Raw genomic sequence first — 19,447 nt, 5'->3', positions numbered from 1 at the left:
CAATTTATATGAGTCCCTGGATCAAACTGCGTGCTGGGAATTATAAAGATTATACCGCCTATCTTTACAATGAACCAATCTTTAGGCGTATTGCATGAGTTACTTCCTCTAAAGGCGCAAATGCTTTCTGCTTGACCAATGTTGTCCGGCTTGTCTCCATTATTTTCTAACATAAACTGGATAAATATGGTATAAAAAGTCTATATAACATTAAAAATACTGCATTTCAAGGAATAGACCCTGGAAAAAGTATCAATTTACAGGGATTTCCGTTATTTACCATGTTTCACCAGGGATTTCCAGCATTATGTGTATGCTGTCCCTGGACAATGTTTACCCGAGCTTCATTTGAATTAATGAGTGCCTTCAAGTAAAAAATACACACTACAGACCAATGAGTAGCCAAAGTCACTACAGAAGGATTGTTATTGTTATACCTTTGCTATCAAAGGTAAGCAATGTTTGGGCGCAAGAATGAATGAATTACTTCGTGCATCAGATACAAATTATTTAGTGTAATTTGTAATATGTTAGAACATGTTTAAAACACAGTTTTTGTATCGCCATCGAGATTGAAGGCAAAAAGTTGAGTGTAGTATTCTTGTCACAAACCAAAAGTTGGCTGTGTAGAGGTCCACCATTCAAACTTGCTTATGCTTACCTTTTAATCAATGTGATCAGAACTAATTCTTTTCATTTACGATGCTCATGTCAGTTGCTGTATACTGGCTTTTAATATAAGTTTAATCATGATGTCGAAAATACGCTTCTGTCTAATAAACAGAAATTAGGAACATTTATAAAATAGGAATATAAGCATTATTTTGTTCCGGCGTTTGTATACAGAACGATCGTTTAAAAGTCGATAAGATTTCTATTTGAACGAATCGGCCACGTGTAACGGGTTTTTAACATACAATAAAATGCTTCTCAGTCACCGTGACTAAGAGGAAAATACGATGATGTGTGCAAAACAATTCAAACACAATGAACTTGTTCATACATTTTTAATATGTTTACAAATATCAATAAACATCTTAAAATATTATATGCCTTTCATATAGAAACTTTGCATGTCAATGCTATGACACAGCAACGGAGCTAATTCAAACGAAATCATGTCTTAAATGTGCTCTTCATTTGATAAAATAGTTACATAAGATATTGAGGCTCATGCATTTGCTTTAACGGAAACGCCTATTCGTATTATAAAAAAAACATATTGGGAATATTACATATAGTCATGATTTATTTTGAAACCATGCTTACTCATTTCATGAAATCTCAAATGACTGTTAAAGAACATCAACTTTGCTGTAAATTAGTTGTATTGATTACTAAAACGTATGAGCGGCAGCTATTTTCGACAATTAGCAAATTACTTTCGTGCACACATCGCTAGATTTGAAAAAGATTCAAATGGTTATAACGACACTTGTTGCTAGAAACAAAATTGTTTGTTTACTTTGAACGAAGCTTTGATACATGGACTCTTAACTGTGCACAACCATGAAAAAGCATGATATTTAATACAAATAATTTGCTCGCAACTTAACAAAAACCCCGCCTATTCGAACCATGACCAAAATGAATGCTCATAATACTATATGTATGCAGTCAAATAAATATTTTTAATATTCGTGTCTTGTTGAATTTCAGATAAGTATTTTTCCAATCGTACATCGACACATACTACTCTAATCATCCGAAATGAAACGAACAATTTCAATGTGTCATGTTACAACCCATACAATATCAGTGGTACACGCACACATCTAGAGATCCCCTTTGGATGTAACACTACAAAATCAGGTATGTGTATGGTTTGTTGAACTATTATTATTTTGGCGTGTGTATATCCTGTCATGTATGTCTCTCAAGTTTAATGCACTACACTTGTAAGTGTATTGCCTTCAGCAAATATTTTACTATTAAAATACTAACATCTCAATGTTACAAGTCTTTAATATTAAGGCATGTGTTGATTCAGACCTTGCCATGTTGACCAATGTTACCGAACATCAATTTAAAATTCACTTTAATCGATAATAAATCAAGTGTGATAATTGTGTTATAGTAGATTGAACGTGTTCGTAAATCATCAGATATGCGCTCTCGTTCATGGGTTTGTCTAACTATAATTCTTTTGGCATTTGGATATTATGTCTTTTATGTCTCTAAGTTTAAGACTGCACAACTGTAAGTCTTTTGCCATAGGCAAATATTTTAATATTGAAAATAAAAACATACTTTTTAACAAGTCTTTGATACTAACACACGTGTTGCTTCCGACCATTCCATATTTACCAATGTTACTCAACATCAATTTGAAATTGACTTGAATATCGAAATAGTTTATGTATCGCAGAAAAAACATGGTTTTTCACGTACAAATAACAATATTAAATATTTTAATGGCATGTTTTCCGAGAAAAAATGACGCCATAATAGAAGCCGCCGTAAAATATCATAATGTACATTGCTTACAAAATAAGACAGCTATATGTAATCGCGTAATAAAACTTATTATATTAAACACTATACCACAGTATAATCATGGTAAAAACCGCAATTGTAGCAACCATACTCAGTTATGAAGTATATATTTGTCTAAGTATATATAGACATATATGGTTCATATTTAATTTCACTGATGGTAACTTTGTTGCAAATTTCATGAAAACAACAGAATAAATGCATCCTTGTTTGTTAAAGCAGCACACTCATACTTACTTTTTAACGGCAGGTGGATTATAAATCCTACTAAATAATGAAAATAAATCAAATCGCTTTTGTTGTTTCCCCATATCACTAGCAATACATTGATTTCAAATTTTAGAGTACAACGTACATTTCATATAAAAAGTGAATTCTTACTCGATGAGTGTTTCACAGTGCATACCAGTTCTAAATTCGCTTCATTTAAAAGTCCTCATAACATGAAAAAATACCTCAACTTTGCCAATTGCAATAATCAGGACATGACAAGAGCTTCTAAAAGATGATAAGCAGCCTTTATATTTGGTACAGTCGATCTCAATTCCTTTTTTACAATTGTAATATAGTAGTTAAATGTACGAAATGAGGCAGCTTTTCATTATAATGACAGCTGAAAATATATTGATAATATTGATTACCTACTTTAGTACAAATTTATTTTGAATAAACAACATTTCTATTATAATATATATAACGAAATAAATGAAAAAAGGTCGATTACCTAGCCATGTTTTCTTCATGTTTATGTCATATTCTATCAAAACAAATAAGCATTTTATAACATAATCGGATTTACCAATCAAGACTTTCAATAAGTAATCGTTACACATATTTAATATATCCCTTAAATTCCTCTATAGATAATGAAAATTACCTCCATTTCTCAAAACTGCATCATTTCAAACAGTCTGATTTACATTAAGATATCGCCTACATGCACATTTTCAGAAGAAATATTTTCAGGGACCGAAAAATAAAATCCATATAATAACACTGAAAACAGCTCAGAGTCTAAGACTTTTGAAGAACGTTTTATTGAGGTCATAATCCAGTTGGTATCAATAAGTTTGAAAACATATAAATTGTATCATGTTTTAAGTTAAATACAAGTTATACAAAAAACGTGAGCATTGGTATAATGTATTTGCTGCACTCATACCAGCAAGTTAGCATACAGAGTACTATTACTTTTGCTCAGGTAACAGATGGTACGAATTTAAACTACTTTCCTATACATATAAGGGACAGCATTAAATTATTTGAATAAGAAAATTTTGTTTAAATTAGTTTGTATTACCTCCTATTTTTACTTTATATTCAAAGCCTTAGTCATATAAAGAAGTATCATATCATAAAGAGCGAAACGATCATCTTGATGAGACCAAAAAAAACTACGTTCACTGGATTCACTGGTTTCGACCCTGTGTTCGATCGAAATTGAACACATTGAAGGTCATTGTTTTCATTAAATTATCAAGTAGCTTAATTAGCATATGACATAAACGTGAAGTGCCATGACATAGTTTCAAAGATGCCGTTCAGCTGCAATAATAATTAATTAAGAATCAGATGACGGTACAACTGGCCAACATCGGTGTTCTATTCGCAAGAGGAAGAAGTAAGTCATTTCTCTAGGAGGAGAGAGGAAGGGCTGAGGGGTATGCCCACCACTAGCAATCAGCAAATATCACACTCTAATAGTCAGAGAATTTCCTAATTACCCATCTTTCTAAATTAACACAGGCTTTTTTCAAGTGAGTGCGTGCTGTAAGGTCCACTACTACAGTATCTGCAGAAAAAAATCTTTCTTCTCCTCAACGAAAGATTGAGACAGCTATTTGCCTCGTTAACACCTGACTCGTAGGTTGATGTTGCCTGGTCAAGCTTTAAACTTCTTTGCTGTTCTCAGCCTTATAGTTTCAATCTGGTAACCTTACACAGTTAGCATTTAACAAATCTAACAAGGCATACAATTATTTGCCTATTTCCACTGTAGTGTGAAGAATACACTAACGTACCTTTAACAAAGATTTTTTTCTTAGTTAAATTATGCTTTCTTGATGATTATTTTTTAAAGAACTATCACCTGCAAGGCACACACACAGATATATAATTGTTCGGAATATACCTTGGAATCCTTTGCAGACGGATTGTTGTTCTTTCCACCTGAACAATATATTACAAAGTTTACAAGAGCTTGTTATAAGCAAATTGCCTGACCCTTTTATAGAAGTATGCCTATGATTTTCAATTGATCATACCAGCACAAATCACATCATCGAAGAACAGATGCTGTGAGAACTCGAAGGTTATCAAAAAACGCTGCTCCGGAAAGATGCCCCATGCCAGTTCGATTAGGGAGTCAATGGCAACTTCCAGACAAATCACTTACATCTTCCTGAATTTCAATCACAGGCAACATAAATCATGTAATACAGTTTAAACTAATTATTTACTGGGCTTTACAATTAAGCAAATTTGGTAAATAAACAAGGTGTTAGATAACAGAGTACCATTTTATATCAAAAGTTCAAACGTGTTTGGCAGGCATGAAGAGATCTGATCAATACTAGGTGGTATTAAGTATGGATTTGTTAATTGCATTACAACTTACTACAAGTATTAACAATTTGAATGAGGACCAGTCGACTCGGCACAATTGTTTAAAAGCCGCTATTAAACAGGCTTAAACTTAAATGCACGGCTTAAATAATGAACAACAGCTGAAAACATTACATTACAAATATACATTCTGAATGAAATTACAGTTTGAGTTTTAAAACCGAACTATGATTTTATTTTAAAAAAATAATTATACCAGACTTTCATTTGGATATGATATTTAGACAATATAATCGTGTTTAATGAATTGAACCTCAGTACATTACCTATTATAGATGTTCTACTTCTTACAATTTACTGACTCTGAAATTTGATACAATTATAGTAAAACAGATAATGACACCAGCACTGGACAACATCACCATCTAACGCCTTGATAAAAATAATCTACCTAGACCACTGCCCTTATATTTACTAATATAGAATTTCTTTGCTACAGAGTCCAATGATCTCCATGAACTATGTTAGTAAATAAATCGGATATGCATGTTTAAATGAGCATTCTTTGTCTCAGAGCTTACCGTGTGTACTTCTTCAAGCATATATTGTTTTCACGCAACTTGTAAATAAAATAGAATTGAAGTAAATGTATTTCGTGGAATATAGAACTTATGTTGTTATAGAAGAATTTTTTAATTTTAGTAAAAAATATAATATTGTATAACAAAATATAATGCAAATCGTCATAATTGTCTATTAAATACATCAGTTAACCATTGTCATGTTGCTTTGCATGACAATTTAAAATATTTACAAACATGCATTTCCCGCAAATCAATTAACAATTTTGTCAATAATTTTCAACTGAACTCATTTATTACATTATTTAGCACGCATTTTAATGACATTGTAATCAACTGAAGAATATTTCAGGGTTTTTTCGTATTTGTGTACAAAAACATTAACTAAATTTAAAACAAAATGGTTTTTTTCGGTGAACAATATAATTATTTTATTTCACGAGATGTTTTAGAGATTAAATAAAATCCCATCATTTACCGAAATTGACTATTTTGACATACATGTATTCTCATTCATTCATCTCTAATTTAAACTTTAACCACAATATGTACAGGTATAAATTGGAACGATAGTAATTATTCTATTAAGAGGTCACTTACTTTATTTCTAATAGTCACTGACACATGCCACAATAAACAACAGAAGATAAGACTGCCAATTAAATTAAAATACCGGTATGGTACTTGCGCTGGTAAAGGTGATCTTTCATCTTGTCCCTTATGTAACCTAATGCCTTGGGAATGCATTAATGAAGGGTCGTTAATCCCTACCGCTGACGAGTACCCTGAGAGGTGCTTGGACACATACATTTATTGATTGGACGTTAAACAGAGGAAAGTAAAAACAAACCATCCAAAGCGAATCGTGATTTTAATGAATTAATGGTTAACACAGATGGATACAAATGTTATTGTCAACTATTAGTCTTTTGATTTTTTAGATTCAATAAGAAAAAAACCCTGACCAGAAAGCAACTGAAAATAAACTAATAAGATAATTAAAAATTAAATGCCTGACACATATAGTTCAGTTGATAAGTAAAGTATTACCTCCCTAGGCTTCTCGTTGTATGAAAGCTCTTCATTCCCAAAGTTCAATTGGCCCAGCTCTTCAACAGGATTCCTGCTGTTTCCGTAGTCGTGTTTGCAGAATGCTGCTTTTCTTCTGCAACTTTGATATCGGTTTTTATGCCCCCGGTAGGATGGCATACAGCATTTGAACTGTCCGTCCGTCGGTCCGAAAACTTTAACATTGGCCTTAACTTTTGCAATATTGAATACAGCAACTTGATATTTGGCATGCATGCGTATCTCATTGAGCTGCACATTTTGAGTGGTGAAAGGTCAAGGTCAATGTCATCCTTTAAGGTCAATGGTCAAAAAAACAAATTCAAGAGAATTAACAAGCTTTAAAGTGAGATGATTTATATTTATCATTTGGCAGGTACAGATCATTTTTATAAGGGTTGTAATATTTTTTAAAGGGATAAAATAAAAAAATCAATCAAACCGGCGCAGTAGGGGGCATTGTGTTTCTGACAAAGACATCTCTTGTTTAACTTTGCTTGCAAGATGCATAGCAGTCTCATTGCAAGGTGCAGAGAATGGACAAGATATCAATAAAAATAGTCAAATATTCAAAATGAGTTCATGTGGAAAACAACACATTTACTTTTGAATTGGGAGAAAGATTAAAGGGGTTTTATTGAAATTATTACTTGAAATAATTCAGGCACATACACAAATGAAGTTTACGATTGAATTAAAAGAATAACTAAAATTAAAATAATATCTGCAATTGTAACGCAAACATCGGATGGAATTCCCGAAGGCAAAAAGATTTGTTTGAGTTAAAAAATTTCTTACCAAGTAACTTTAACCTGGTCAACAAGCTAGGCAAGATATCTTTAACCACTGTACAGGTTAAGTTTCTTCTAGATGTATGTTTGTGTTTAGCGCAGATCTGTGGTTGCTATTTTTATATAACATATATCATCATATTAATGATTAATTGTGGTTAGATAATTTTTTACGTATGGTAAGTTGATAACAGCTAAACTCGCAAACTAACACTTATGTATATGACATGTTCAAGTGCAATTACAATCTCTTGCAAAAGACTTTTCAGGGAGATGCTGCCTTAAACAAGGTATTGCTTCATAGGCGTCTAACCAGCTTTCCACCATCCGTTTTCTGTGACTTATTGGAGAACTGATAATGAAAATACAATTGAAAAGACATATACGTTAATAAGAACCTACAAAATGCTTATGCCAAATTTGATGCTATCAAATACATATAACATATATTAACTAGGAACATACGTTAATTGGAGATCCAAAGTGTCATAATATTGCTAATGAAATTCTCCCTCTCTCGCTCGATGACCTCTCAAAAATCAATCTTAAAAAGAAAATGATTAATTTCTTACTGTGAACAGACACATTACTGGAATAAATAAAAGTAACAAAAAAGTAGAAAACGTACCTACTTGCATTGTTTATCCTTGCCTTAAGAAAAATATTTCAGCTTCTACGATGGCATCAAACGGAAAAACAATGATATTTCCGTTATATTAACCATTCTTTATAAACAGACGACGAGCGACACATGCGGCTTATGGGAGCTTACCGATATAGACTAATAACAAAACAGTAACATTTATTGATTTCATAATATTAACGGTGTAAGTACATGTATTCAGTAGTAAAGACATTTGTATTGACTCTGTAGCATTTTATGGACATGACGTTGCATTTATGAGAAAATAATTTGAAAAGTAATTTGTGTAACAATTTTCTTCTTGTCTTTTTGTTCGATAACGACGTTATGAGTACTGTTAGCTGATAGCGTCACGTATGCAATTTATATCCATTATGGATTGAGTTCTTACATATGGATACATATTATGGATTGTGTTCCTACATATGGATGCATGTTTATCGTGCAACAATACTCAAATGATTGTGGGGGAAACGCATCTTATGTAAATAAGTTGTATTCATCTTTAAAACGTTTGATTTTCTTTTTTTACACAATAATCAAACACCTTGTGTGCAAACAGCGCTAGAATTGAAAGTGTGTTATGACGACAGATGTGATAGAAACAGTTATTATCCGAAGTTTTGTTTTTGGTTTTTACTGAATAGCTATAAAAATTACACACAACTCAGAAATAACAAATACATAAAGTCGAAGTAGAAAGGTTAACATGTTTTGTTATTGGTTATAGGTTGTTCTGCTTTTGCTCAAACAACTTATGAAACAATTTATGATTAAAATTCATATTACATTTCTGATAAATCCGATGTCAATCGCATGTCGGCAATAAATATTCTGATTACTGGGTACGTAGGAACGTGCATAATAATTTAATGCTCATGTTAATTTGTTTCACGTTTAATTTTTATGACAAACTTAAAAAACTATATCGCGGATATGTAACGGTAGTGTTGATTGTGCATGAGTAGTGCATGCCTTTTACGAGCTTTTAATACACTTTTTAATGTAGAGAAACATAAGGTCTGCTTCTTATCAGTACATATATTCGTAAAATGATCGCATCGTTGGAGCATCCGTTTAACAAAAACAGATTTCGGATACTGTAAACGGTAAAAAGTACAGACAAAATATGTGGTTGTTTAAGTTGTTACATTATTAATCGCAGTATACACACGTTTAACTTCATTACTGTAGAATATAATTCATACCGGTGCATGTGTAAAAAAAATACGAAATTCCATCTATATTGCCGAGTTAAAAATGTGTGCCAGCATCGCGTCTATTTTATTATAGTCCGATTTATGTTTCTATATAGGGCAATATATGAATCCTGATTAGATACCTAATTCGATATTTCCAGACTGTGCCGACGGGACTTTCGGTGTGGCATGTGACGGCCGCTGCTACTGTGTCGACGGTGTGGCTTGCGAAAAGGACACCGGGGAGTGTCCGGCAGGCGGCTGCTCCCCAGGGTACAAGGGTCCGCAGTGTGATACAGGTACGACGAAATAGATTCAATTTTCAAAAACTTCATATTTCTCGATATATACCATAACGTTATCTTTATGTGAAATTAAAAAGCACCATTTGTACGTATAGCTTATTACATTTTCTGTATGAATAGTTCCTTTATATATAGAGTGCAATGACGGCAAATATGGCGACGCCTGCCTCCAAGATTGTGGGTCATGCGCAAACGTTGACGTTTGTGATCACGTGACCGGACGGTGTCCAAACGGATGTTCTGATGGATGGCTCACTGACACGTGCCAAACGGGTATAATATACGAGCCTAGCGACAGTAATCGTATGATTACAACTTGAATGATGAATAAAAACAAAATATATTGAAACCTTTCTGAAGATATATTTTTTTGCATCTTGTTTATTTAAATAATTACCTTTAGATCGAACAAATATGCAAAATATGGTGGCTTGCATCTTCTTGGTACAAAGGGACCAGAGCAGTGGAACTGTTTAAAATGCCAAATATGGCATGCATTTCATAATCGAATGTTATCTAATTATTCTATGTATAATTGACCATTCGAATTCGTCACAGAATGTTCCATTAGCAGTTATTGACTACAGTGTAATGTAACATGTGGCTGGTGTAAAAACAATGCGTCCTGTTCACCGTTAATATTATGAAATCAATAAATGTTACTGTTTTGCAACCAAGGTACACTGGTCGTAATGGAGGATATCGCCATATGCTTATTCAGAATGTTTGAATACAGCATACGCACGGTTACTAGTGACTTTCATTCTTATCCAATATCTCGAAAACCGAAGATCAATGTTTTAAATTTCCTAATATATAGTTTTGTCACGTTAAAAGTCTTGCTTTGTTATTGTCGATATAGAAAACTCGTTCTAACGCTGTAATACTTTAAATCATAACATTTGTAAATATATACGAGAAATATCTAAAAATAGAGTCTGTAAATAACCATAAAGTATTCATCAGATTCGTAACCGAACACATTTTATACTTCACCTTCAATATAGTTTACACCATCGTTGATTTATTTATTAACAAGTGTAGAATATAATATTACGTAAATTGAAAAAAATGCATTTTGCAATAATTCAATACTACAATACGAGTGAATACGAGTCAAATATATGTGTTTGCCAAAATTCCATAAGAACACGCGCGTCTATTTTTTTATGTGCAACATGTTATTCATCTTAGTACATTATTACATTCCATATGCAGTCACATTATACATATACATTTTGTTCAGTTACACACACAACACAAAGTTTACATGCAAATTATATGCAATTACATATTAATGATGTTACATACTGTGTATTAAAGGTATAAAGTCATAAGTATGTAAATGATCTAAACAATATAAGAACATTGGACATTATATAGGGCTTGTACAAACAAAATTGAATTGCAAATGAATACAAACATATGTTCTTAGTGCAGAATCGGTTCAATTTACTTGGCGATCTGTTTCCATGATAACAGTATCGGTAAATATGCCGACTAGTGACCATTCTTTGATTCATCATCTGTTCTTGTTTTTGTATTTTTTATAGATTTCGAGAGAATTATTTAGGCTGCTGACTAATCCAAATTTTGAAGAAACCTTTGTTTTCTCTTGCAATGAAAAATGTATCTTTTAATTTCTATACATAAAATATTTAAATCGATTTGTTTTAATTTGTAATTCCCAGAATCATGTCTTGAGGTGTGAGCTGGACAGGTAAATGTTGTATTTTTCTATTAATAAAATGAATTGCAAATCTAATAGTTTATTGAGTATATCTACAGTTCCAGAACAAATGTGTAATATGTTCTAATTCTTCATTAGAAAATGTACAAAGATTATCCGTAGCTATATTCATATTAAACATTAGTGATTGTGTTCCAATGATTCTATGTACTATTCTGTTTTGGAACCATTGGATATAGGTTTCTTTACTAATGTCAAGAACAAGAGAATGTACACTTTTCCAATCAATATGTGAGAATTCAGAGTTTCATTTTGTTTCGCAAGTAGGAATATTATTGTTGTGAATAAGTATTTTATATGGATATATTTCTTTCTTTGGACTTGTTATAATTTTCTTTACATATGTTGGAATAACAGGTCCTTTTGTTTTACTATCATTGGTGACTTTATTCCTAGTTATTTTAATATAATTACTAATAACTCTGATTAATCCTAGGTACAATAAAAAATTTACATTGATTCCGATTTCGCTTTCTAAAGATTCTTTCTTGATAAAACAATCCTTGTCTACGAATATATCTCTAACAAAACGAATTCCTCTTCCATACAGACTTTTAACATATATATAAGTATTATTAATTTTAAAATTATCATAAAAAAAATAGGCATATCTAGTATGTCATCATTGCTTGTTATAGGCAACTTTTCAATATACAATGTATAGCTGTGTAAAACATCTAGCCAAAACTTATTTGTTAGCTTCATGCATACTTTCTCGGCAAACATTTTACCAGTATTAAACAATTGTTTCATATCCATAAATGAGTTGACAAGTTTGTAACAATTTCCATCCTCTATGGTATGGCTCGTGTTTATTTTTACTTCTTTTAGTACCGGGACTTTTTATAATAGAGATTTGTGTCATTGAAGTATTTTAAATTGTAAACAGAAAGAGAGCCTTACGATAATAATTGCTAATACAAATATACACATGTGAAAAAAACACATTTTATCCGATTACCACATTAAGAATTATCTGAATTTTGCAATGGCTATTCTCGATTATTGAACTATTAAATATCAATGCTTAAAATGTGTCTTTTAGTATTAAATATTTTTTTAACATAACAATTCAAAGTCGCATTCTTCACTAACTAAATTCAAATTATGCTATTTCCATTTGTCAATGTTTTACAGATGCTTCGGAAAGAGGTCTTACCCAGAGCGAGATAGCGGGTATTATAATTGGGTGCATTTGCATTGTTTCCATACCGATTTTGATTGTGATGATCTGGAAAAGACGGGAGAAATGTCCATGTTTTGGTAAATATACTTTCGTTTGCGGCTTGCCATTTCCATTTTTTCTAAAACTATCATATGAAGCCAGCAATCGATATATATATATATATATATATATATATATATATATATATATATATATATATATATATATATATATATATATATATATATACACATACATACGGTCTTAAACGGTCTTAACCGGAAAGAAAACAGACTCTAACCCATATACTTTGGTAATTTGTTGAAGACGAATTGCTTTAACAAGACACGATTAAACATATGAAAATAAAACGCAAATCATTTTAACATGAATTTTACATGGGGTCACCGCCTTGTAACGGTCAATGCAAATAGTTGAGTTATGAACCTGTTTCAAGACTTACCAAACCTGACACAAATGTTAATATATATGCAGTAGTATGGAACGCCATAGCTGTCTTACATTGTTACATTTCTTTCTGTCTTCTTAAGAAGGTGTCTTATTATGTCACATAGTCGTGATATCTTGTCTATATTTGTTGTTGTCTTGTCAAAACACAGTCGTATTATGTCAAACCGTCTTGTTATCTTGTCTGAATGTGGTGCTGACTTGTCTAAATACAGTCTTATTATGTCAGACCATCAGTTATCTTGTCCAAATGTGACGTTGACTTGTCAAAACACAGTCTTATTATGTCAAACCGTCGTGTTATCTTTTCCAAATGTGATGGTGACTTGTCAAAACACAGTTCTACTATGTCAAACCGTCGTGTTATCTTATCCAAATATTATGTTGACTTGTCAAAACACAGTAATATTATGTCAAGCAGTCGTGTTAGCTTGTCCAAATCTGGTGCTGACTTGTCAAAATACAGTCCTATTATATCGAACCGTCGTGTTATCTTGTTCAAATGTTGTGCTGACTTGTCAAAATACAGTCCTACGATGTCAAACCGTCGTGTTATCTTGTCCAAATGTGATGTTGATTTGTCAAAACACAGTTCTACTATGTCAAACCGTCGTGTTATCTTGTCCAAATCTGGTGCTGACTTGTCAAAATACAGTCTTATTATGTCAGACCGTCGTGTTATCTTGTTCAAATGTGATATTGACTTGTCAAAACACAGTCCTATTATGTCAATCAGTCGTGTTATCTTCTCCAAATCTGGTACTGACTTGTCAAAATACAGTTCTATTATGTCGAACCGTCGTGTTATCTTGTCCAAATGTGATGTTGACTTGTCAAAAAAATTCTTATTATGTTAAACAGTCTTGTTATCTTGTCCAAATCTGGTGCTGACTTGTCAAAATACAGTTCTATTATGTCATACCATCGTGTTATCTTGTCCAAATCTGGTGCTGACTCGAAATACGATCTTATTATGTCAAACCGTCGTGTGTGTTATACTGTCCAAATGTGATGCTGACTTGTAAAAACACAGTCCAGTTATGTCAAACAGTCGTGTTATCTAGTCCAGATCTTGTGCTGACTTGTAAAATGCAGTCCCGTACTGTCGAACCGTCGTGTTATCTTGTCCAAATGGGATGTTGACTTGTCAAAATCTGTTTGACATAATAAGACTGTGTTTTGACAAGTCAACACCACATTTGGACAAGATAACATGACGGTTTGACAAGTCAACACGATATTTGGACAAGATAACACGACGGTTTGACATAATAGGACTGTATTTAGACAAGTCAACATCAAATTTAGACAAGATAATACGACGGTTTGACATAAAAGGACTGTATTTTGACAAGTCAACACCACATTTGAGCATGATAACACGACTGTTTGACATAATAAGACTGTATTTTGACAAGTCAACACCACATATTGACAAAATATCACGACGGTTTGACATTATTAGACACCTTCTAAAGAAGAAAGAAAGAAATATAACAACGTTAGACAGCTATGGCGTTCCATACAGTAGTTTGTATTTGCATATATCAATAGTGTCTTATTTCCAGTCGTCAGAGGCTGTTATTTTGTATTGTCTTATTGAAAGCTGTTGAAGATCTTTTGATTTTTAAACCTATTCTGTACGATGCCATTCGATGTAAACTTGTAGGTTCTTTAATTGTGAATTCATTAATTAATGTTAACATAATTATCAATAATACATAGCCAAACTATATCCACAATTACTATATGGCACTGTTTCTACAATATTTGGTTGAAACCTATTTATAATATCGATAGAGATATAAATAAAACAAACAAAAGTTAAGTTTTTATGAATTACGATTTAGGGTAGAGTAATATTACGAAACGGTAAATAACAGTAACTATTTCCAAAACCAAATTTATATATACTTGTCTTCGAATAACATTTCTTGGTGTAAAAAGATTGATTCACAGTGTTTATCCACATAATCGTTTAATTAAACAAAGTGCAACTTTAGTTATAATGTATTGATCTATTTAAAAAGTGTTTTATCAATTAAATAATAAGTTTTACATCGTACATTTACTATAAGAATCAAAAAAAATTTGTCTTAAGAATCCAACAATGTCGTACATCTACTCACATGAAATGTTCTCTGCTGGGGTGCAAATTAACATAAACAATGCTAATACATTTAAAATTCCTCGTATACGCATTTCGGGTGAAAAAATGCAAATGTTTATAATAAACGCGCTGTAAAACTAACTGGGTTAAATGATGCATACACGTACACTAAATGCGGGGTCGAATTTTTAAGGAAAAATAGGTATAAATAAATATACAATGTGTTAATTTAACCCAAAGGTGAGCACAGCAGTACAATTGCCTTATGCTACTTTTCTTTTCCTTCTTTGACCTTTATTTATAATGTATAGTACTTAATTATTAACCGTTTTATGTGCAACAAATATTCAATCTTATACGAACTAGTATTTAAGCGTACAAGACAAAAACACAAAAATCGAAAGCAGATTTATTTTATAATAAAGGAATTAATTTTATAGATCTTTGAAAAATATGAAATGCTGCAAATGTACATAAATGAGTTTAATTAATATCTCTGAGGTCGCCGTGGTGTAATGGATAAGGTGTCTGCCTAGCGACCGGATGGTCATGGGTTCGACCTCCACTGTGGCAGCGTTCTTTAGATTCCCCCCCCCCCCCCCCAAAGACACTAAGTACTGGATCTAGGTCCATGAAACGGACTCGAGAACGTTTCAATTAGCCTGAGGCTTTCGATGCCATCGAGCTAAAATAAAAAGGTTAAACTAAACTTATTAGTATCTCTATATTTTTAGTGAACTCTCTGCAAAAATGATTTTTTAAAGCATTCATTCTCAATGGTAACCACTTACTAAAACAGATATATATTACTGAGAAATATAGAAAATAGAGAAAAAATTATTACACATTTAGTTGTTCAGAGCATTTGGAAAAAGTGCTATCAAAAGTCAATAAATCACTTTGTGAGTCCCTTATGCACCCTTAATATTTTTTCTACATTCGACTCTATTGTTCTCGAATTTTCAGCAAAATTAATATATCATAATATTATTAAACCGCAATCGTCACTGAGCTTATTTTTGTCTTAATTTAATGTGTTTAAATATGATGTAATATATACATTACCCCAGAGCTAAATCAATGACATGCAGATAATAATTGGAAATTGGGTTTTCCTTGATTTAACACAATCGCACAGTTACAAACACAACACAATATAATATATTACTATGTACATTGTACATGTAACGTGTATTGATTCTTGCAAAACCATTTCATATTTGTGCACGTGTTATTTAGATTGAATATAAAAAACTACTGTTAAATGAATGTATTCATTCATATAATTTTGTTTCCATATGAATAAGTCATTTGTTCAATATACTTATTGACTGACTTCATTATTTTTATAAACGTAAACATCCACATCTACAAATCTACACTACGTCTCAGCGGCCGCACTGTGTGTAATTGTGTGTCTTTGTGTAATTGTGTCATATTGATATTTTCGGTCATCATCAATAAGCGCATAAGTGTTGATTATTCCATTTTTACATGTGGCATTATAATAGTATACATTTCATCGTCGTTGTAACTTTAAATAGAAAAAAATGATAAATAAAAATGTCTTGGTCTGATCAATAAATTCCATTGTAAAATATAACATTTGGGGCAGAAAAGTTATTTAACAAACGCATAAAACAGTCACTGTTTTGTAAATCGGTATAGATACTGAATCCTCAATGCTCAGGATGTGTGGCAAAATAATGGACTGAAGGTTTATATATTTTTCCAATGAACTTCATCATTTAATATGAAGAAAATAAGTTATTATGCTACCTGTCGAACAATTTAATATAAAAATATGAAACTAAACTTCCTTTAAAATGACATCAAGCAATATACAAACATAAAAACATGCATCAAACATTATCTTTACTATTCTCTGTTTGACATTGTTTATCCTTTTTTCGTTCTTGCATGTGAAAGTAATGTGTTGATACTGATAAAATTGCTTTCCGTCGGAATGATCGATATTTGAGGGATGCTTATTAGATTAATGACTATTTTGATAATTTTAAATCATGCTGCCATGTATAAATTGTTTATTCTTTTTTCGTTCTTGCGTGTGAAATTAATGTGTTGATACTGATTAAATTGCTTTGCTTGTACCAGGTAACTACCAGTTAACTATAAATAACGCAAGTAGATTGATCATCATCGTCACGTGGTAAACCCAGGAATGCAAATTGTGCATGCGTAGTGAATTGTGTATATTTTATACATTAGATGATCAATCTACTTGCGTTATTTATTGTGTGTATATCATTATTTCACCTATTTTCGCGATGTACTTTCGATTTCACATCGCGAAATTTTATTACCGAATATACTGAAAATATGAACTTGGTAATATACTAGTCGTGATATTTTAATCAAAATGAACTAATAATTGTAAAAATACGGTATTTTAGAACATTTCTTTTTTCGTCATGTGTGGTTGACAGTCTCTTTAATTTATTATTATACAAAATACACTGTAATAAATTAAAAGTTAGCTCAAACTTATATAATAAAGCGCTTTTTCAGTTTAAGTAATGTATTTTCCTTATTTAAAATGCAAGGCTCTGTAACCTGCTAATTGTATTAACACTGCAAGCAAACAAATGTTCAAAGTTCTAAATGACTATTTGTATAAGTTATTTAGGCTTTTAACGTTCGGAGTTTCATGTTTTCTGTATAAAGATGTTGACCATGATTTAGACAACCAGTGGTAAACGCATTAAAATAATACTCTCAAATAATAATTGAATATTCAAAATAAAATATCGTACGGTATTATATATACATAGACATACACATGGTGTTTGTGCATGTTTTAGCTTTATCTCATTTGCCGAATATATTTCAGAATTGCCATCTTATGTGATAATTAAATATGTAAACATATATATGTACATTGATGTACATCATAAGACGATAACCTCTACTGATTTAACCGATCAGACAAACAAATTTCATGTAAATTTTCCGTATAGTTGTCACTGACGCCTGTGTCTTACGCAAGATTGACATATATGGAAGAAACGTTATATGTGTGTTTCATTTAAATAATTCTTAAACACTCATATTGATAGACAAAAAATGACGATTTCCGCACAATCATTGCATATGAAAAATATAATATTTACAAAGGTAAAAGTTATACTGTTTTAGGTACATAATTAGTAGTTGAACAATTTTGTGTTCTTAAATAAACATGAATTATAATTAATTTACATAAAATTCTTATATTTTACATAGAGGCAAGAAATGAGCAGATCCCACTGGAAGGGCGTGTTACCAGTGATCCATCTGAAGGTACGTATATTACATGCCATGTTTTAAATCGACGTTAGGTTAACTTAACATTTAATGTCCATTTGTCATCTGTTTTCCTGGGGAAACATTCGCTTGAGATTCACGGTTTCATCAATTATGTTAAATATTTAACACAAATAACTATCAAAATCTTGCTTTAAAGATGTATAGATTGTATCGCCTTAAAGGTTATTTTGCTGCAGATAATGATGCATTCAAGCGGTGTATTCATCTTAGAACTTCTTAACATAAACCTTTAAGATTCATTCAAAAGGCATATTGTCACTTTGATAAGTTTAATTCAAAAATGAGCAACATACGATATTCCCGTTTATTGCAAGATAACATGTAAGCAAGATCGACAACAAACAAATGACGTCATCACTTTATGTATACTAGTACAGACATTAAGCTACCGTGATATAATCATTCGAATTACGAATAGACTTACATATACGTGGTCTTCGTTTCGAATGTACACGTTTCAATTAAATTTTTTATCCAATTGCTATAAATTTGGAATTGATATTATTTTATTTTGTTGGCTTAGAATCAAAGCGACTGTTACAAACAGCTAATCCAGTACAAGACAATACCAACACTCTACACGAAGTGAGTACCAACGAAAATGAAGCAAACGGTAATTTAATACTTAATGCCCATTTAAACGAACTGATGTTGTAAAATAATGAAGATAAATACCATATTAACCATATTATATTACGTTTTATGCAAGATAGCATGCAAATAATATAAACAACAAACACACCACGTCATCACAATATACGTACTAGTATAGGCATGGAGCTTACGTACAGTATTATTTGAAGAACGATTGCAAGCACATATGCGTGGTCTTCAATTCAATGGCTAGAACATTGTAATTGTAAATTTTCGGCAATGGGTTAAACATTTTGAATAAATGTTCTGATTATTTTATTGGTTTAGAATCAGATCGCCTAAATGGACCCATGCCACTATTTACTATAATCAATATAATATAAAT

At 31.7% G+C, this 19,447-nt stretch overlaps 1 protein-coding gene across 6 annotated transcripts in view; it reads left to right on the top strand.

Annotated features, from left to right (window-relative positions):
- Window positions 1-19,447, top strand: part of LOC127867271 (cell death abnormality protein 1-like) — a 49,803-nt gene that overhangs the window by 14,777 nt on the left and 15,579 nt on the right. For 4 of the 6 annotated variants that reach the window (XM_052408321.1, XM_052408323.1, XM_052408320.1 and 1 more), the window contains 6 exons: window positions 1,660-1,812; window positions 9,505-9,642; window positions 9,784-9,921; window positions 12,536-12,661; window positions 18,385-18,441; window positions 18,992-19,081. In XM_052408321.1, coding sequence (XP_052264281.1) covers window positions 1,660-1,812; window positions 9,505-9,642; window positions 9,784-9,921; window positions 12,536-12,661; window positions 18,385-18,441; window positions 18,992-19,081 — 702 coding nt within the window. The remainder of the gene's footprint in view (window positions 1-1,659; window positions 1,813-9,504; window positions 9,643-9,783; window positions 9,922-12,535; window positions 12,662-18,384; window positions 18,442-18,991; window positions 19,082-19,447) is intronic. The other 2 variants (XM_052408324.1, XM_052408325.1) reach the window with 1 other exon arrangement.

Source organism: Dreissena polymorpha, chromosome 2 (genome assembly GCF_020536995.1).
Source record: "Dreissena polymorpha isolate Duluth1 chromosome 2, UMN_Dpol_1.0, whole genome shotgun sequence".
Lineage (NCBI taxonomy): Eukaryota > Metazoa > Mollusca > Bivalvia > Myida > Dreissenidae > Dreissena > Dreissena polymorpha.
The sequence above is the reverse complement of the archived record's forward strand: the minus strand, read 5'-3'. Positions and strand labels throughout refer to the sequence as shown.